Genomic DNA, 21,136 nt, shown 5'->3' on the forward strand with positions numbered 1-21,136 from the left:
GTGGTTGGATATTTTCCTGTCAGAAAACCCTGTTTAGTCCTGTGAAAAATCCTGTTTTAAAAGAAACTTTTTCTTTTAAAAACTGTCAAAAACTCATGTATATATGAGCCTTGAAATCTATAAGTATTTCTTCTCTATTTAGTCCAGGTATGATATTTATATATACCTCTCTACTTCCCTGTCCAAAAAGAGAAAAAAGCTCACATTTCCGAGTAGGTTAATTTTGTAAAAAAATCCATAAAGGTGGAAGAATGGGGCTGATCAGATGGGGCATCCCCTTCAATGTAATCTCATTTACTTCATCCCATTGAGCCACCCGCCTTATGGCTCTTTGATAGTTGTCAGGGAACCACAATCCAAAAGGAGCAATGAAAAGTATCAGTTCATCATTAGAAACTGAGAGGATTACATTGAACTGACACATGGCAAATGTCCACAGTTCAGCCTATATGCAGGCTTGCCTTAGCAATCTGTTACCATTTGACAGCTGAAACGCACAAGGACATTGACCAGGAAAGTAGCCTAATCTGCAAACAAGCCACACTACGTTCGCTTATACTCAGGATAGGTTGCCATGCTGTGGGAACTTGCTTGCTGTATCTTGAAGCTGTACCAAAATTTCGAATTAAGTCTGAATTCCTAAACATGCTTCCTATGGGATAATTCCTACTGAGAACAGTGGGATTTAATTGTCAGTAGATCTATAGTATTGCACTGTGGATAGAATAAACCATAGCCCTTAAACCAATAAACCAAATAAACCACAATTTGGGCCCTTAAATGCTAGAGTAATTCCTTAACATACTTGAAGAGCAGCTTCTAGCACTACAAAGGCATTGTGCAACTATTCCATCTTAATGTTTTGAATTAAGAAAAAAGACAAATCTATGGTAAAATAAGAAAATACAGTAAAACCTTGGATAGCGAGCATAATTCGTTCAGGAAACATGCTTGTAATCTAAAGCACTTGTATATCAAAGCGAATTTCCCCATAAGGTCCAATGTAAATAATGTTAATCCATTCTGTAACTATTTTTATCACAAAAATCTGAAGTGGGCATGCTTGGGGGGTGGGGAAACAATGCTGTACTCACACCCGCAGCAAGAGAGAGAAGAACCAGCGCTCAGTTGTGACTTGACACTGAGCAGGCAAAGCGCATGTAATACTCATTCTGCAATACATCTCTCATTTATCAAGTTAAAATTTAGAAAAAAATTTTGCTCATCTTGCAAAACACAGACCAAGTTACTCGCAATCCAAGGTTTTACTGTACTACAAACAGAAGATGATAATATCAGGACACAAATATCCCAATAAAATCTATGTTTGAGGCAGGGAGATGGCTCAATAAAAACCTCATTTGGAATGGAAAAGCCCTAAAACAAAATCTTCTCTTAACAGAAAGTTATCAGACAAGTTTCTAAAGTGCCCACAATCATCCAGACCTAGGGTAATCAATGTATTATTAACTGAAAGCAGCATCATGTAGGCAAGACTTGGGTGGTTTGTGATCCCAAAGGTTAACTGTTTTTATTCTCATAACTTTTAAAGAAATCTGTTGCTAGTTTCTAGCATAAAGTTTCTAGCCCATTTACCCCAAGGCTAAAAGACTGGACTACAGGTCCTTAACTTTGATTAGTGTAACTATGGTTAAAAACAGTGCCAGCACATAACTGTTGGTAGGGGAAGTATAAAGTAAAATGGTGCTGTAAAAACAAGTGCATTAATTCTCACCATGTTGTGGCATGAGAACTGGCTCTCTGAATCCAAGTTCAGCTAGTCTGCTGTTGTGTTTCTGATTGTGGCTAGATTTGCAGGCATGCAGTTAAGAAGGTGGTAAAATACTTGGCTTGGATGACTGACTTGTGCTTACCTTCACTTTGCAGTGATTATAACAATATAAAGGCAGCATATGAAACCATGAAGAATGTTGCCTGCCTGATCAATGAACGTAAACGAAGGCTTGAAAGTATAGACAAAATTGCCCGTTGGCAAGTGTCCATCGTCAGCTGGGAGGTAAGGATGCACTTGCAGGATGTTGTAAAGCTTGAAGACATGGAATATTTGGCAGCTACCTTCTTTTGTATTCACTATTTATGGGTATGAACGTTGGACAGTGAGAAAAGCTACCAGGAAGAAATTGAGCAGTTGAAAACATGGTGCCAGAGGAGAGCCTTGTTAATATCCTGTGCTAACAGAACTTTCCCTGGAAGTAAAAATGACAAAACTGAACCTTTGTACTTCAAGCATACCATGAGAAGGCAATACTCACTCAAGAAGACAATCATGCTAGGGAGAGTTGAAGGCAAGAGAAGAGTGGGAAGATCAAATATGAGATGCCTGCATTCCATAAAGGAAGCCACAGCTTTGAGTTTACAAGAGCTGAGGGGGGCTGTCAAGAACAGGACTTTTTGGAGGGCTCACATTCATAGTGTCACCATAAGTTGGAGACAGCTTGAAAGCATGTAACAACAGCAAATTGCATGTGAATCGAGATAATCCTTGTTGATTGCCATCTTGTTGATTCATTTTAGAGAAATTAGTTTCTCTAAAAACTAATTAGAGAATGTTAAGTGCTGTAAATAATGTTTGTTCACAAGCAGGTTTATGGCATAAAAGACAAGTCATACTAGCAGAGTCCCCAAAAGCCTGATAGAACAGAAGTGTTCTTTTCCCCTGCCTCCAAAAGGAGGCAAGCGATGGGGCCAAGCCAGTCTCTAGAGGGGAGAACAATTTAAGAATACCGGGGCAACTACTAGAAAGACTCTGCTCCATGATGTATGTTTAAATTCTTTTTAAGTTATTCTCTTAGCAACAGAGTGATCACTTAATCACATAGTTGAAACAGAGAAGGGAAAACTTGTTCTTCACACACACATGGCTACTATAAAAACAGAGGGGAACAAGCCTGCTGGCATTTCTGCTTCCTATGTGTCCCTGCTCTGCGGTCCCCATGTGTCAAGGTCTGAATGTCTGAAGTGGGGAGCTGTTTCTACTCTTGTAAATTTTCCAAGTGATTTAAAATTGTGTAGCAACTGCTGGAAGTGAGGCCAACAGGCTTGTCCCTGCTCCCTTGTGCAAAGGTAATTGTGTGCCAAGGTGGGAGTTGGAGGACAGCAACTGAATAGGGCTTAAATCTACACTCCAGCAGAGAGTTAAGTTTGCTTAAACCCAGATTTCCATGAACTTCATAAGCATACTTAATTCTGATTTGTAGTGTGAACTACATTGGCTCAGGCCAATGAGACACCCACAAGCCTAAGATCTCCATGTAAGTTACTCATACTGCTAATTAAGCTAATGGTACTCATACAAGAAAATAATCCTGAGTCTTTCTTTTTCATGGAAATATTTCAGGGGCAAGATGTCTTAGGTAGAAGCTCAGAATTGATCCACTCAGGAGAACTGACCAGAATCTCCAAGCAAGGCAAGAGCCAGCAAAGGACTTACTTTCTCTTTGACCACCAACTTGTGTTCTGTAAGAAAGATCTATTGAGAAGGGACATACTATACTACAAGGGCCGGTTGGATATGGACGAGGTGGAGGTTCTGGACATTGAAGATGGCAGAGACAAGGACTTCAATATCAATGTAAAAAATGCTTTCAAAATTGTAAATCATGCCACAGAAGACGTTCATTTATTTTTTTGTAAAAAGGCAGGTGATAAGAAAAGGTGGCTGGAGGCTTGTGCAAATGAGAGGAGACGAGTGCAAGAAGACAAAGAAATGGGTAAGTATCATTGTCTACTAAATGAAAGTAGTAGAGCAAAGCTGGTATCTATTTCTTTTTCCTTTTGTTCTTGGTGGATTTCATGACTTTTAAAACTTATTTGCCTATTTAGTAGAACCACATAGATGGCTTTAATTGTTTGAGCAAGTATTTCACCACCATTCAGAAGTAGGGAACCAGGGTCATGTTCCTTCAGGAATAAGCTCTCGGCAGCTGCCTGCCAGTAGTGGGAGGGGCTCAAGCCGGGAGTGGGGCTGAGCCAGAGCCAGAAGTGGATTAGGTAACTTTTTTGCTGCCACTTTTTTGCTGCCATTGACACAGCAGCAAATCTGGAGGGGCAGGATCTCCTGTGAAAACAACAAGGAGGTTTCATGTTGCTTATCCGTCATTCATACTGATTGGCAACTGCCCCCTAGGCTTTCACAGCGGTCTTTCTCAGTCCCCCCAGAAAACTGAATCTGGGGCTGTGTTTACACAAAGCATAGGTAGACCCTGTGTGCTCTGCCACTTCGATGGGGTATCTCCTCTGTTACTAAGCTGTAGTTCCCCTCCCTTTGGATTGTGCCATTAAACCAAATGCATTTGCATAATATTTTCACTAGTTATTACTTTAAAATTTATTGCAATAAAATATTTGGAACACCATTTAATTACAGATTATTTACCCCCAAATATAGGAATGGAGATCTCAGAAAACCAAAAAAAGCAAGCCATGCAAAGTGCACGGAAGTCAAGACATGGAAAGATTAAAGGTTAATATGTAAATAATCTTTTCCCCCTGCATGACTGAAAACTAGTTCGCATGAGGTATTTTACCCTTCATAGGAGGAAACCTGGCTGTCATTGGGTGCCATGGGAAAAGGTGGTAACACACAGACCAGGCAATGACAGCTGCAGCTAACAGACATTTCCATATGCTCAGTGGTTGGAATGGCAAAGCAATTGCAGATACTGCTCCTGGCTATCACTATGGTAATTCACATGTGACATTTATCTGTATGAGTGCATCGCTATGGACCTTTAGGATAGCTTGGGCATAGAGCAAGATGTCTTGTGCAAACTGGCCCTTTACACAATTTCAGTATTTGTACTTACACTTTCATTTCACATTTGTTCTCAATGCTTTCTTTCCCAGGTGTTGGCTACAGTGGGCGCCCAGTGCCACCACATCAGGGTTTACATCCTATCCATCAGCGTCACATAACTGTGCCCACAAGCATTCCACAACAGCAGGTCTTTGCTTTAGCAGAACCAAAACGGAAGCCATCACTTTTCTGGCACACTTTTAACAAACTGACACCATTCAAGAAATAAATGCCTGGAGGTCCCTGGACTAGAAGGATGAATAAAGGAGGGCAAATTGCCAGCAAAGAATTTGTTGGTCCAGCTGAAAACCCTGAATTCTGTTCTGGAGGGAAGGAGTTGGGCTCCTTCTAACCTTCCACCACAGCCTTCATGGAGAAGAATGAAGTACAGGCGGTTGAGCAAAGAAGGCTGCCATCTGAAGCAAATGTTGCCCAGTGTCAATAAACATTCCTGATAAGGAACCTGTCATTCAGTCACAAGCAGAAATTGCTGCTATCCTAGACAGTGGCATCCTGTTTATGTTGTACTTGTACCAAAGGAATGGTTAAAATCTCTGGGTCATTTTGCTTGTCTTAATAATGAATTGATGGCCAAATTTAGAAATAGGAAGGAAAGCATTTCCTCCCCCACCCCAACATAGTGTGTTGGGAAAAGAGGTGTCAGACAGGTAAATGTCTCATGGGAACAGACTCACATTTCTGCAAGAACTGCTGAACTTCAGTCCTTTCTATTTGTTTGAGTACACTTTTTCTGTTAATTTAACTAAGTGGGAATAGGACTTCCTGAAAAGCCTTAGCGTCTTCCTAGCAAAATGGAAGAAAATGTTACCTTGGTGACATGAACATAGATTTTCCCATGTTGTTGCATATAATGAAGGAAGGACCCAATGCATCATGAGTTGATTCTTACAAAAACAGTACTTGGCCGCATGCTTTATATGCATTTCAAGAAAGTGATTTCATTTTATGTGGGTACCAACAATGTTTCAGCTTGTGAAAATTGCTTCCGTAATTTCCAGTATCCATACTTTTTACACTATGAACAGCTGAAGTGTTCTCTGTTTTTAATGGCATTAATGTGACTGTACGAAGAATAAGAATCTAAGAGACTGTTAACTCAAAAGGGGTTTTGTCACTACATCTTGTAAAAATACCGATTCCATCCAGTTTGTGTTACCCCAGAAAAGGTCTCCAGGCATTTGGTTATTATTGCATACATCAGTGACGTGAGAGACTTCCTTAGTGATCATTTCTTTGCAGTGATGTCAAGAGGATCCTGTACAGGGACCAGCAATGGCATCAGAAATAAACTTCAATTAAAATTCAGGTCAACTGTGGCCTGTTTATGGAACATTAAAATTGTATCTTGTTTTGATTTGCCTTGTTCTGTTCTGTGAAATTTGTTTTAGCATAGTTTTTACTAAGTATTTGACCTTAAGGAAACTGTCACATGGCACATATTATTCCCATACCCACCCACGTCCAAGTGGTAATATAATACTTATATTAAATATATGTTATCTAAAGGATGAAGTGGAAAACGGGCTCTATTTCAAATATGGTTTCCAGTTGGCAGAATATAATCAGGGATGTTTTTGGATAGCAGAAAGTAGATTCAGAAATTTGTTTGACTGAAAACTAGTTTTTTTGCAAGTAAATCTCTTAAACTACATGAAAGACAATGGGCAGCAGCCAGGCTTCTTGATCACAATGTGAAATGTAAAAGACATATTTGGCTGCACTGCTATGTACTTTTACTTGGAAAGTTAATAACTTTGAATTCATTTGGACTTGATTCTGAATTTCTATTTCTGTGTCTCCCCACCCCACCCACATGCACACAGATGACAGAATCTTGTTTTATGTTGAACTGAGACTTAAGTGGTCCAAAGCTTAGCCATATAGTGTCATAGCATATGTCAACCCTCCTCAGCCAAGTGCCCTGTGTCACATTATACATCTCCCAGCATGACTGGGGATGGTGGAGGTCTTAGTTCAAACAAAGGCTGAGGAAGGCTGATATCCCTGTAGATGGTTTTAAAGATTGTTAACTTGATTGGCAGCGTCTGTAATAGACAATAAAAGCCTTATTATCTGATAAGACACAAATGCTGACGTACTGATAGATTTATTCACTGAGGAAGGATGTTGAAATTAAGTTCTTGTACTGCATTTTCCTATAGTAAAAGTGATCTTTTAAAACTGAAGTGATAGCTTTTAAGGACAGGCATGCTAGATATGCCTTCTGTACATAGCTCAGCAATGTCTGTAAAAACCCTTGATGCTTGGCTGCTTTGTCCAGCATGCTATGAGCGTCACTGCTTGCCTTTCAATATTAACTTTTGTAAATGATATCACTGAGAACTGGAAAAGTGGAATTATAGACTGGCATTTTACTTGCAGCAAATATTCAGTTGTTTAAAAAGTGCTTTAAAACAGGTTGATACTTTTTTCTTTGTGATGCCACTTTGATTCTGGATTTTTCCCCTGTTATACAGTTGCTAAAACCTGAGAAGCTTCAAGACTGAACTGGTCCATAGCAGTGTCTGTCTCAGTCCAAGTGCCCATACCGTGGATAGAGTTTGTACAACTCGGTAATTAATTGGATGGTGTTAAATTGAGCAGCCCTTCATAGAGTGTAGGATGCAGAATGGCTCCCACCATTTCTTTGTTCTGTTCTCATAAAGATGCTTGCTGAATGTGCCCTGATGAGAGTAGGCAACCTGTGGCAACAGGAGAAACATTGGTCCTACTCCCAGCTCTCTTTCCCCCCCTCCCTCCGCCCCTTCAGAAGTACAGTACCCTGTGGAAACCAAGGATAGTCCTAGGTAACTTTGGGCCTTTGCCCCCAGTGTCTTTCCCTTCCAGGAAATGCTGCAATTTTAGCACTGGAAAGGAGCAAAGAACACTTTGGACTTTGCCTGTAGATGCACTGACATTACTTCAGGAAACTCTCATATTGCAAAGAGAGGGAAATCATTATTTAGCTTACTCAGGAACAATGTTATGTACAGTACTCTGCAAGTCCAAGTGATTTAGCTAATTATCTTCACCATTACTTCTTGAAACCTAGTTCTGCTTTGTATGAAGAAATTGGCACTTGTAAATGGTTTTTCAGATGTTGGAGCTAGCTACTGTAGTAAATCACAATGCTTAGACATGTTTGGACTTTGGAAGATCTGAAGGCCGGAAAAATAGACTGGGTTTAGACTCTTTAAAGTCTGTTGGTATACATGTAATACTTTCAACCAAAGTGGCATTACCCAGGAAAAGCAATATAGTATTGCTGGCTGGGAGCCAAAGAGCTACTTCAAACTAGTTAAAGGGGTTGGGGGGTGTCTTTCCCTCTGCACTGAGAAGTATTACAAACTGGTTTTTGCAACTCTCCTTGCTTTCAGATTTGTTTGACAATTGCACCATGGTTGGCTGCTGTTTAAAAAATACAAAACCAGCCCTACTTTGGATATGCAGAATTAATTGGACGGTTCTTTACATCCTGGCCCAGGACCTTGTGAAAATCCGCTATACATTTAAGAAAATTGTGTTTGCAGCTCACCATAAGCTTGCCTTGATTAGGTTCTCATCATGTTCATGTCATTTTTAATAATCTAGTTTGCTTTAAATTTGTATATCACTACCATCCCTGCTGCCAAAACGGAAGTAAGAATTGAACTCTTAATTTCCACAGAAACCTGTGCACTGTTTTATTATATGCAGTGATTTGAAGCTTGGGTCCCCAGATGTTCATCAGCAGCTTCTGTTCATGATCAATGGCCATGCTGGCTATAGGTGACAAATTGTAATCCAGCAACATCTGGCAACTCAGTATTGAGAACTGTATTATGATAACTGACCACAACTGGTGCCTCAAGTCACTCAAGCTCAGCTTAACAAGAGACACCCCTTTTTTAAATGGTTCCCTCAAAAAGCACACTTGTTTCTTGGGATAAGCTAGAACCATGGCTTCTATGGCTTGCTACTAGTATAATCCTTGTGCAAATAAGTGAGTTTTAATAGTGGCTTACATTTCAATATTAAAGTGAAGGAGCTTAATAACTGAAATATTTCACATTTCATTGTGTGGGGCATTATGATTTTTATTTAAAAATTTAGCTTGGATTTTGAGCCAAAGGACTTCAGCCATATTAAAATGGTATATTTTTTGTCAATTTGCCTTTTTCAGTGTGTATGGGATATGTCTTTGGAATGATGCTGTAATTTAACATTATTGGTATATGTTAGGGCTACTTGTTTAACTTGCCGGTATATTTTATTTTGACCAGTGTTCTGTAACATCTTTTTTTCTGTATATGCTTTGAGCATCTTAACACCTGTGTACTGCTGTGTATGTTGCAAGCTAGGGGTCATGGCTTCAGAAAAAAATGACCTGGTTATTGACAGCTGAAATTTGATGTATAGGATTCCTTTTACTATCACATCTATTTGCTGTGAAGTGACTGTTGCCAGCTTTATTTGCATTCGATGTGCTTTTTATATCTATATAAAAACTATTTTCTGCAAACATGAAATATAAATGTATGTTCCTTTTATCTTGCTCTAATTTATGTTTTAAGATGGAGAAATGAACACTTCTGAGGTACGTCTTACATAATTTCACTGTACAGTTTTAAGGTTTGTGTATGAAATCCTATACATGAGCTTTAACTAATTGGAGGTGAATATCCGACAACAGAAAAGTCTGTGTGTGTGTGTGTGTGTGTTCCAGCTGATGTCTGTTTTCTGACACCACATTAAAAGAGATGGAATGGTGAGCTATTTTCATGCTCTGAGAATAAGGTGACTTTTGTCTTCACACACTAGCTCATCAAAATATACTCAGAAGGAACTGGGCTTGGGCTTGAGACATGGTTTTCAGAGAAAAGAAGTAGCAAATTGGAAATGCCAAACTAGGGAACTCTACAGAAAAAAACTAGAAGACATACTAAATACATTATCGTAGTTATATCTTAATTTTGTGGCAAAATCTGCAGCCACTTTAATCCAGGTCTACAGTACGGATTAAATGACAGTATGTGTCATTTTCCAACAAAAGCCACAAAACTCTTGTAGACTGCAGAAGGAAGCTACTGCTTGTACCTGTACTGGCTTGCTTCCTGGCAAAAAATAACAGTTCGGATGTGAGCGAGGAGGTTTCATCTGCAAAATTGATGTTAAAGGGTGAAACTTCCCTTCCTCTGCTGGCGATCTAAGCCAGATCAGGGCCCACCAAGAGGGGGGGGTGTGTGTGTGTGTGTACAGCAAGCCCCCCATGTCCTCTCAAGGTAGGTTCCAAGCCCCTGAGCAATGCCTGAAACCACAAATAGTAGCAAACACTGTGTACTGTACATACACATTTCTTTTTTCACAATTTCACAGAAGATTCGTTCTTACCATACATCCTAGCAATCTCTGCATACTGTTGTTGGGGTTTTTTTTTTTTTTTCCTTTCCCCATTAAACCATGTATTTTCACTTAAAGGAAGCACTTTACAGCTTCTGTTTCAGACTGAGGTCAGCTGAGGTTAAGTCAAAACCTAGCAGCTGAACCAGCAGAAGTTGAGGTTCTTCTGTGTGTCCATGCGCATGCATGCAAATTTAACAGATGTAGCTAGTGTATAATCTCATTTGGCACACCTGACTGATAAAAAGACCAGGAAGAGAACAATTTCGTGCAAAAAATACTGCACAAAACCAGCCCAAAGGGAGTTTTGCAAAAGTTGTGAGGGGTCCAAACAGGAACTAGATTCTGTTTTTCAAAAATGGAAGATTAACCAACGTTTGTTTCTTCATCCCAGCAGCCTGAAACCATCAAAGCCCCTAATTCAAATGTCCGCAAGCTCCTTCTGTCTTAAGACTGACTAGCCCAATAGCAGAGCACCCCAGGTTCAATTTCCAAGTAGGGCAAGGAAAACCTGCTGCCCCCTGGAGAGCTGCTGCCAGTCAGTGTTGACAATACAGGGCTAAATGGGCCAATGGCGCAGACTCCTATTTTCCTAAACAGCTTCAGCATCAACCAATTCCCACCCCCACTTTTTGGGGGTGTGTGCAGGGGCTTTGTTGATTACCATCTTCTCTGATGAAGAATTCTAGAAAAATCAAATGCTTCCACACTGTTTGATTACTTTTGGGTTGGCCTTGCTAGTTTTACTCGTTTTAAGAAAATACTAGTTTTAAGAACATAAAAGGTGGTGTGTTGGATCACACCAAGGATGCATCTCAAGGATGCAGAGCATTCTGTTCAGCAATGGCCAACCAGCCACCCTTGGGAACCAATAAGTGGGATCTGAGACCAACGGCACCTTCCCAACCTTCTTACCCAGCAACTGATGCAAAGCATCACCTTGCCTCCAGTGCCTGAAATTATAAACTCATTTGCATGGATATTGTAGTATCTACAATACTACAATACAAGACTGGTATCTATTGATATAAGCTTACCTTCAATGAATTTCTCTAACCTCCTTTTGAAACCATCTAAATTGGTGCCCATCACTACCAGCTTCTCTATGTGAATTTATCCCAGCTCTTTACTGAGGAGGAGTCGTCCATTTGTGTCGCAAGCCTTACACAGCTTTTTTCCCCTAAAGTGTTTATTTCTTTGCTTCTCTGTATTCTATAAACCAAGCACGAGGTGGCGCTATGGTACTGCTGCCATATCCAACAATACATAAGGCTTCGTTCCTGTAGTTGCAATTTAAAATTCAGTACCAGACTTTCCTCACAGCAATAACCAAACGAAAAGTCTGAAAAATATTGGAGAGACTCCGAAAGGGGACAATAATGCCTCGTGTGGAGAAGCCCTACATCTTGTGATAGCGACTTCCATAGTTTGTTTATGCTGTGAGAACAGTATTTGTAATATTTAGAATGGCCACAAGATGGCAATAAAATAGTTGGAGACTAGTTCATGTTTTTGTGGTTCTCAACCCCTGAAACTATCAAGCTGCTAATTTGGGAAAGGGATTATTTATTAATGAAGCCCCCTGCTTCCTGGAAAAGGTACCACATTATCCTGGAGGAGATTCAGGTGGAGTAAAAGATTGCCTCCATCTTCTCTTTTCCCCCGTCCTCTTTTGCAAAGGTCAGATTTTGGCCCTTCCTCAGACATTCAGCCACTGAGCAACTAACTCCAGAACGCTCATATTTCCAAGTGACAACTGAAGGATTCTCTTCGAAAAATAATTCCTCCATAATAAATAATAAGAAATAACTTCTAGAAGCTGTTATTGACTAATCTCAAAAAGAGATACATTTATCTTGCAGTCATTGTTGTTGTTAGTTGTGCCTGACTCATCACGATCCCATGGACAACATTCCTCCAGAATCTCCTGTCCTCCACCTTCCTTGCATTCATTATTCAACAAAAATTCAAACAAGTGACAAAGCTCATCTTTATTGTATGAACATAGGTTGCATAATCTCAGAAACAAGTATGTCTTGGGAGCAGGGCTTTGATGGCTGGGACTTTGAGGTGTGGCTCTGACCATCATGAAGGGATTCCTCCACTTCTAAATTTGCCACTACACCACAGCACACAGGTATGCACAAAGAAGCTCAAGGACCCACACTACTGCTGAAGGGGAACAGCTTGGATGACTGCTTATGTATCACCCCAAAAAGGCACAGATTGGCTGAACATCTGTATATGCTAATTATATGCACAGATGGCTGCAATGAGGTGACCTGTCTGCCTGCTTGGCCTCTGTCCAGGAGCCAATGAACAATTCAAGGCCACTGCCACCCTCTTTCTTAGGGTTCCTTTCTTAAAGAGACCCTTAAACCAGTCAGCTCTTCTGCTAGAGGAAGCCTCGCAACAAAGGACTGCCTCTGGAAAGCAGGATACAGGGCCACCCGACAGTAGTACTTTTCAGCCCCTGTTGAGCAGCTTGGGATGACTGTGCCCTGTTGGTGGGTGCATCAGGGTGCAATGTTGTGCCATCAATAACAAGGAACTTTGGGGGTTAGAATAGAAAACAGACAAAGCATCATACACTGTTTAATATTTAAGTGCTAGGATCATTCCACTCCAACATCTTGCAGTTAACCTCTGTATTAATCATTGAATGTGCCTGCAGACTGAATAACAGTGTTTGGAACTTAGTAACCAACCCAACAGCTGCCCTCATTTTGCCTTCACCTATGATCTCTGCGTATATGCGCAAGATGCCCAGGCAGTTGTGGAAAAGGTAAGACTTCAGTGCAAACTGTATCTGGAACTAGGCAAGGGAATCTACAGGGAACAAGTGTATAAACTCCTTTTTGAAAATCTGTCATGTGTGAAGAACACAGAGCAACATGGGACTGCCTTATCCCTAGCGGAGGATAGCGACTCCTAGGTCAGTGGGGCTCCTTATCTACTGCAGCTCTTATTTTGAGCTTTATCAGAGCTTTCCCTGCTGCTCCATGATGGTGAATCTATTTCAGGGGTGAAATTCAGCACCAAAGATGACTCCTACAAAGTGCAAAACGAACACTGCAATGGCTAAGAAACTATATGCAAGTGACTATTTAATAATATTAATGTCAATAATAATGATTTATTTATTTAAAACTTTTATATGCCGTCCCCTCATGGTATCTCGGGACAGCCTACATCATAGAATTAAAACAATAAAACAGTAACAGTAAAATTATATAAAAATAAAAACAAAAAATGAAAAAGCGACTGTTAATGATAAAATTGATTTTTAAAATAGCCATTAAATAAAAAGGTTTTAACCTGGTGCTGAAAAGAATATACTCGGCACCAGGCGCACCTCTCCAGGGAGCACATTCCATAACCTGGAATTAGACTGACTAATAACAAGAAAGCAGGGGGATTGGTTTTCTCTGTCAAGACAACTTTCTCCATCGACTGAATAACAATGGCTTCAATCCTGACCCCTGCTCTGAAAGACAGTGTGGTCTAGCAGTTAGGGTATTGCACTGGGGCTCAGGGGACCCAGATTCCAGTCCCCACACTGCCAAGACGCTCACTGGCTGATTTATGGGCAGTCACTGCCTCTCCATGTAACCTGCTTCATTGGGCTGCTGTGGGGATAACATGGAGAAGAGGTTCTTGTATGTACCAATAAGATCCTTAGAGCAAAGACTGGATACAAATGTAACAAACAGAAACTATGACTAAAACTTCACACTCCTGTAAAAAGCAATTGCCCCAGTAGAGTGATCCTATTCTGTGCTCAGCAGGAAAACTAAAAGGAAATGGTGTGCAGATTAAAAGACAATGACAAATGGATGTAATGCCCACGCTATGTGAGCAGGCTGAATGGTTTAAGACCAAAATGGAGCACCTTCTTCTTCCACCCACCAGACTCTTTATCAGAGGCCTTACTCTCCACAGACCCCTGTCATTAGATGTTTGGTGAGCTGGAATGCAGGACGGGGCATTTCTGTTGCTGGTGTCCAGATTATGCAACTCTCTGCCATGGAAATCCCAGTTGTTTCCTCCTTGTTGGGTTTTCAGCATCTGGTAATGGCTTTTCTGATTTGTCAAGCTTTTAGACTGTCTTATATTTCTGTGTGTGTGTGTGTGTGTGTGTGTCCCTCCACCCATTGCTGTAGAATTCTATTTAGCCGTCTCTGTGTTTCAGTTCTTTTTTCAGAATATTTGTTTTGATCAGATTGTTTTAAATAGTCAATGAGCCAGCCAGTTACTGTGCCCTGGAAATTTTAAGTTAGTTTAAGAGATGAGCATGTGCATATATCATCATTAAAACACTGCAGGCAACCTCTAGATTAGAGGTATGTGGCCTTTCGCATAATTTCAAAGCCCTCTTGGAATTAGGCGCCTTCAGAGTATCACTGGCCTCCCCAACCGGATACCTGCCAGATCAACTCCCATCATTCCCAGGTAAAATAGTCTGACATGCTGGCCGGAATGTCTGATGTACTGTAACACATCAGCATCTGAGAGGGCCCAGGTTGGGGAAAGCTGTACTAAATTTTCTCCATTAACAGAATAACTTTTTACACTTAAGATACCATGGGAATAGCTGTCACTATTATTTAATTATTTATCCCAGTAACATCTTGCTTGTGGCTCCAAGAAGCTCAAGGCAGCATGCATCTTTCTCTCCCTCTCCCTCTCCATTGCATCCTCACAATGACCCTGTGAGGTAAGTTAGACTAGGAGTCAGTCATGATTGAGTGGGTCCTTGAACCCAGCTCTACCCAGTCCCTTTCCAACACTGCTCTGCACTGGATTGTATGGGGAGTGCCAAAATAGTCTCCCCAGACTAGGGAAGTGGTCATCCAAATGGCAAACACCGTTCAGTGTCAGTAAAATGAGGCATAACGGGGTGAAAAAAAAAAAGCTCAATTTCATGCATAGGTTGAAGGGATCTAATCCTGTGGCGACTGGCCAGGAAAAAGATGCTGATGTTCTGGTGGACAGCCACATGAAAATGCCAAGCCAGTGTGTGGCTGCTGTGAAAAGGGTAAATGGCAAGTTAGGAATGGGATTGAAATGGGATTGAAAATAGGACAGTTAAACTCATACTGCCCGGCTTATCCAAAGCTATGGCACAACCATGTTTAGAATATTGTGTACAGTTCTGGTCAACGTGTCTAATATAGGATATTGTAGAGCTATGGAAATTGCAGAAAAGGGCAACTAAAGTGATCAAGAGGCTGAAGCAAGTTCCCTAGGAGGAAAGTCATGGTTTAGCTTAGGAAAAAATGAGTAAGGGAAGACGTCTCAGGAGGGTACAGAAAGTGGCTAGGGCAACCGTTTTATCCCTCTTTCCTAATACTAAAACCTGGGGCCATCCCATGAAGCTGATTCAGGACAGGTAACAGGAGGTACTTCTTTGCACTTTGGAGAGCTTTAAAAGGGGATCTGACAAATCGATGGAGAAAACTATCCATAGCTACTAGTTTGGATGGATGTTTGCTACCTCCAATATCAGGGGCAGGGTGCCTTTGTGCAGCAGTGGCAGAAGGTTGCTGCTGTACCCATCTCCTCCCTGGGTGTTCCCCGAGGGCAGCTGTGTGCGCAGAACCCTGGATAAGACGGCTCTTTGGTCTGATGGAACTTAATAGTGGTACCATGCAATCTTATGCCAGATTCTCAGTATATGTTGGCACGCTCTACTTGCCTGAGCATTGCCCTGTACTCTCAGCATATTTAAAATAACGGTGACACCAAATGACATCTGCAATGCTTATTTTGCTAAGAATGCATGTTGCTGGATATTTTTAAAAAAAATGTTTTGATTTTTTCAGCTGAAATTAGATAGGATGAAACTCTGGATTCTTCTGCTGGCCATTGGAGTCAGTATGGAAGAAATACAAAGACAGGACAGCTGCATTGATCGGTTTCCTGGCATTCCTGGGAACCCTGGGCATAATGGCTTACCAGGACGGGATGGACGAGATGGTACAAAGGGAGAAAAAGGAGACACAGGTATCAAATTGTGTAACATTTCTATTTTATGTCTACAGCAGTAGTTCCGGAGATGCTCATCCCATAAGGATAAATGTTCAGCTCTGGAGCTAAAGTTGCTGGACTGGTAGAACTTGATCTGACCCAAAGCATTTTAAAATTCACATATCCTTAAGCAAATGTGCATAGCTGGGATCATTTTGCCTAGGTTAGCTCTTAAGAGAAGCTGAGTATGCACACTTGCCCTGTGAGCATATTGCTGAATGGAACCGGCTTTGCACAGTTTGCAATAGCCCTTATATGGTATGGTGAAGTCTTCAAGTGAAGTTTTGCCACTGTCAGAGCTGGGTACACTGTGCCTGCCCTGTCGGAATGAACACATGCCAACTGGGGCCTTTAGACATGGCTGCTGCCATGGTGCATCCTCTGCCCACTTCATTGAAAGGAGGTATCAGATGGAAAGAAGCAGCCATATTTCCCTTTGAGAGCATCCTCCTGCATGCACGCACGCACCTACACGTGCACATACACACACACACTCTTCAGGCTGTGTCATTTTACAAAGCTATATGGTACATAGGGAAAGCTGCCGCCTAGCGACTGAATGCAATACTGTGGATTTCAAAAACCATGATTTGGTTTACTTCATGTTACAGCAATCTACTGCGAGCAACTAGCCACAGGGGGTTGTTATATCATGGAAGCCTGGACCACTTCTTGCAGGATGGTCTGTTTGAGGGCAACCCTCCATTCTGATATCCCATGGCTTTGCTTGTTATAGGTGTTGTTGTACCTGTGATGGATTGTCCCATCATCCAAACCTGGGCAACAGACCCCTGTGCATTTCGTAAGGACAGCAATGAATCCTTGCCACTCTTGACAAGGTCTCGGGACCCACCAGTGACAACAATGTCACTAAATGTCCCAGTGGCATTTTGGAGGGACCTTCCCTGGCTTACATTCCCCCACTCTAGTCTTGACCTCTTTCACATTTTCCATGATTTCCTTTCCCTTTTAATACCTGGGAGATCAGTTTTGATGTTCCAACCAATTGACAGCTCCTCCAAAGTGCCCAAGCAGCATGTTGGAGTGGCTGTCACTAGTTCACCACCACCACCACCACCACCACCATTATTATTATGATTACTATTATTATTGTCGCAAAAGTGTGCAAATGTTTTCATTATTTTTTCTTACTTATCTGCTCAGTGGTCCAGAGTACTCACACATCTAGAAACCTACCGTTACGCAATCCATTCATCCACACCAACCTTACCCAACCTGATGCCCTCCAGATGTTTTGGACTACAAATCCCAAGATTCCTGAATGTTGGCTGTGCTAACTGGAGCTGACTGGCGTTGGAGTCCAAAACATCTGAAGGGCATTGGGTTGCAGAAGCCTGTCCTGTACCCTTTGATTGAAGTGCTTCCAGTGTGGAACTTGGGGGTTTTGTGTTTTCTAGTTCTTCCAGATGAAACAGAATTCTGAGTTCTTACAAGATGCAAGGGCCAGATTTGAAATACAAGTATGAAGTATTTAAGCACCATCTCTTTGATTATAAAATGAATAATGGAATGGATATTGTTTTTGCTACTGCCAGGTGAACCGGGGCATCCAGGAAAATCAGGCACAGATGGCAGAAGAGGAGATAAGGGAGAACCAGGTAAGAGTAAAATATGATTTATCTGAAAATATGCGGAGATTCTATGGTGGTAATTAACTAATTAATTAATTTCTGTACCACCCGACAGTCAGAGCTTTCTGGGTGGCTCACTGCAGCATATGGGCAGTTCACAGCAGCATAATGACTGGGTCCCATGTTTTTTCATTGCCATGCCATGCATGGGCATTACTATGGAGAAAATCAGTTTTTATTTTTTATGAGCATTAAATACATCTGTGTTCCATAGGAATTTCAATTTTTAAAGAAAAGGGAGAGTAGATCACACAAGTCTAAAGTCACATACCCATGAACTAATCAGTATCTACCACTAATCAATGGGTTACACAACTACTACTTGCTGTGTTTTCAGCAGGAGGAGGATCTGCTGGCATAGCAGGGATTGCACAAAAAATTAAAGGCCCTCATCAGGCATGTTTTTCAGTACAGAATTGTGCCCCTTTGGGCGGGGGGGACTTTTACTTTGCAGCCAGTTGATGAATTAGATAGTACCATTGCTCCAGGGTTGAGCAGCTCTCACTAACACTTAGATGTTGCACTGAACAGATTGTGAGCAAAACATAGCTTGAAATCCTCCCATTTCCTATATGCTGTCTTGGGAACCATAGCCCTTTATTTCATTCTTTCTCCACCTGGCAGGTAAATTGCATTTGTCAAGTAGCTTCTTCCCCACTTTTCCTTGAGTTTCCAAAAACATCCCAAACTGTCTCCAACTCATCTGCTGCTAGCACTGTGTTAGCTAATAAAAAAGCAAGCCCCTTCTGTTACCTTGTACCTACACTTCCAATAATCAGCTGCTAGATTAGCGGTGAGGAAACTCTTTTGACCTGAGAGGTAAATTGGCTCTAGGCAAGCAGGTTGCATATGTCAGCCCTGGATGGAGCCACATTCCAAGGAGGGTGGGCCACCCTCTGGTATCCTTTGGTCCCTGCCATCATTGGTTAGGCTATTAGATAATCAAGCAAATAAAAATAATATTTGTTTTTCCCTCTTCTCCATTTAGGAGCTGATGGCAGAGTTGAAGAGAAAGGGAGCAAAGGAGATAAAGGAGAGAGAGGCTGGCCTGGGAAATTTGGACCTAAGGGGATATCTGGACCTGTAGGTGACAAAGGTCAGAAGGGTGAGTTAGGGCCACAGGGTCGAAAGGGGATAAAAGGTGATCTTGGCCCGATTGGCCCTAAAGGAATTAAAGGTGAAATTGGAGTCCAAGGTGAAACTGGTTTAAGAGGTCCCATTGGACCATTGGGTCCGGTGGGTCCAAAAGGAGGGATAGGAAACCCAGGGCCAAAGGGCAATAAAGGAATGCAGGGAGAGAGAGGGTGGAAGGGGGACAGAGGAGAAAAGGGAAACCTTGGGGATACTCCAGTTATCCCCAGAAGTGCTTTCAGTGTAGGCCTTAACACAAAGTTCCCCCCCTCAAATGTGCCCATCAAATTTGACAAAGTGATGTATAACAGCTTAAACCATTATAACACAGCCACTGGGGTATTCACCTGCCAGATCGCTGGTGTCTATTATTTCACTTACCACATCACTGTTTTTGCAAGGAATGTCAGAGTAACTTTGATTAAAAATGGAGACGCGGTGCTCCACACGACAGACATGTACCAAGGTGCTGAAGACCAAGCCTCCGGAGGAACCATCCTGCAGCTTCAGAAAGGTGATCAGATATGGTTGCAGACCCATGGAAGTGAGAATTTCAATGGGCTTTTTGCAGACCCAGATGATGACACAGTCTTCACCGGCTTCCTCATCTTTAGTACCTCAGAGGAAGCAGCCTCTGCACCATTCTCCATCATGTGAACTGTTGGTGTTTCAATGTGATGTCTATTGCATTTGTCACAGTTTAATTCTTACATCAAAATTAGTATGGAGACAAAGCTCACACAGGTGTATTCACAAGGCCAATCACATACTGTTTGATACAAACAATAATTGCACATGGTTTTGTGTTATTCCTGCATGGTTTGCAATTTTTCAGGAATAAATCTGAAATCAAGGTCAGCTAACATATGTTGTGTTTTATATTAAACTCTGCCTGTGAGATCTTATGTAACCCTCAGAATCACAAGAGCGGGAATTTATGTTATTTATTTATTTATTAAAACATTTTTATGCCGCCCCATTCGCCGAAGCCTCGGGGCGGCTTACAACATACAACATGTTACTCTGGGATAATTGAATGGTGGTTGTTTAACTGAGCAAGCTAACGTTCCTAACCATTTCTCAGAATAGCTTTTTGTTGTTGTTAGTCGCGAAGTCGTGTCCGACCCATTGTGACCCCATGGACAAGATTCCTCCAGGCCTTCCTGTCCTCCAGCATCTCCCGGAGTCTGGAGTACAATATAAAATGTAGAGACTGACTTTAAAAGGAATGGGCATGTGATTTCAGTCATGTTAGTAAGAGCAAAGACAATTTCAGACTAACTGTATGACAAAACTACCAAGAGCAAAGCAAATACAATGAAATAGTGTTGTAACCTATCTGAAGGTTAGGACACTTCTTAATGGATTGTGAGATTATATGTGAAGAGAAAAAGTAATTTAAAAAAATCTTACTTTTACCTGTTTACTGCTCAATAAGCAAGGAAACAGCCCTTAGGTACTTGGCTGGGTGTAGCTAAGGAAGAACAACAAGGCATAATTTTATCTGAATCACATTACATAACAATAGAAGAAGAACCGTGCTGGATCAAACCAAGACTCTTCTAGCCCAGTGTTCAATTTCCCGGGTTCTAGTATTACAAGTGGAGATGCAGGTAGTGCAGTGACTGTTGAGCTGCTCTGCTATTGATCAGAAGGTCAGCAGTTCAAATCCATACAATGGGGTGAGCGCCTGCCGCTTTGTCCCAGCTCTTACCTACCTAGAAATTCGAAAGCATGCAGATGTGAGTAGATAAATAGGTACCACTTCAGTGGGAAAGGTAACAGCATTCCATGTGCGTCAGCATTTAGTCACGCTGACCACATGACCACGGAAGCATCTTCGGACAACGCTGGCTCTTCAGCTTACAAATGGAGATGAGCACTGGCTCCAGAGTTGAACATGACTAGCACGCATGTGCAGGGAAACCTTTACTTTAGTATTATGAGCCAGGGAGAATAATGTCTCCATCTCCACTTTCTCCACATCATGCTTAATTCTGAACATCTTTATCATGTCTCTCCTTACTTGCCTCTTTTCTAAGCCAAACAGTTCTAAATGTTGTAACCATTCCATGGGGGAGTTGCTTCAGTCTCTTGATCACTTTAG

At 41.5% G+C, this 21,136-nt stretch overlaps 2 protein-coding genes across 6 annotated transcripts in view; both read left to right on the forward strand.

Moving 5' to 3' along the window:
- The window catches only part of SPATA13 (spermatogenesis associated 13), a 101,336-nt gene extending 92,003 nt beyond the window's left edge, over positions 1-9,333 (forward strand). For all 5 annotated transcript variants that reach the window (XM_044442064.1, XM_044442065.1, XM_044442067.1 and 2 more), the window contains 4 exons: positions 1,888-2,017; positions 3,359-3,731; positions 4,409-4,483; positions 4,867-9,333. In XM_044442064.1, the coding sequence (XP_044297999.1) occupies positions 1,888-2,017; positions 3,359-3,731; positions 4,409-4,483; positions 4,867-5,045 (757 nt within the window). In that variant the 3' untranslated portion in view covers positions 5,046-9,333. The remainder of the gene's footprint in view (positions 1-1,887; positions 2,018-3,358; positions 3,732-4,408; positions 4,484-4,866) is intronic.
- A 6,723-nt stretch (positions 9,334-16,056) lies between these two features.
- Positions 16,057-19,686, forward strand: LOC123029170 (complement C1q and tumor necrosis factor-related protein 9A-like). The gene is made up of 3 exons (XM_044441799.1): positions 16,057-16,222; positions 17,803-17,865; positions 18,887-19,686. Exons 1-3 carry the CDS (start codon positions 16,057-16,059, stop codon positions 19,684-19,686), a joined length of 1,029 nt encoding a protein of 342 aa, XP_044297734.1.
- The last annotated feature ends 1,450 nt before the right edge of the window (positions 19,687-21,136 follow it).

This window comes from Varanus komodoensis, unplaced genomic scaffold (assembly GCF_004798865.1).
Source record: "Varanus komodoensis strain SLA01 unplaced genomic scaffold, ASM479886v1 scaffold4, whole genome shotgun sequence".
In the NCBI taxonomy this organism is placed as follows: Eukaryota; Metazoa; Chordata; class Lepidosauria; order Squamata; family Varanidae; genus Varanus; species Varanus komodoensis.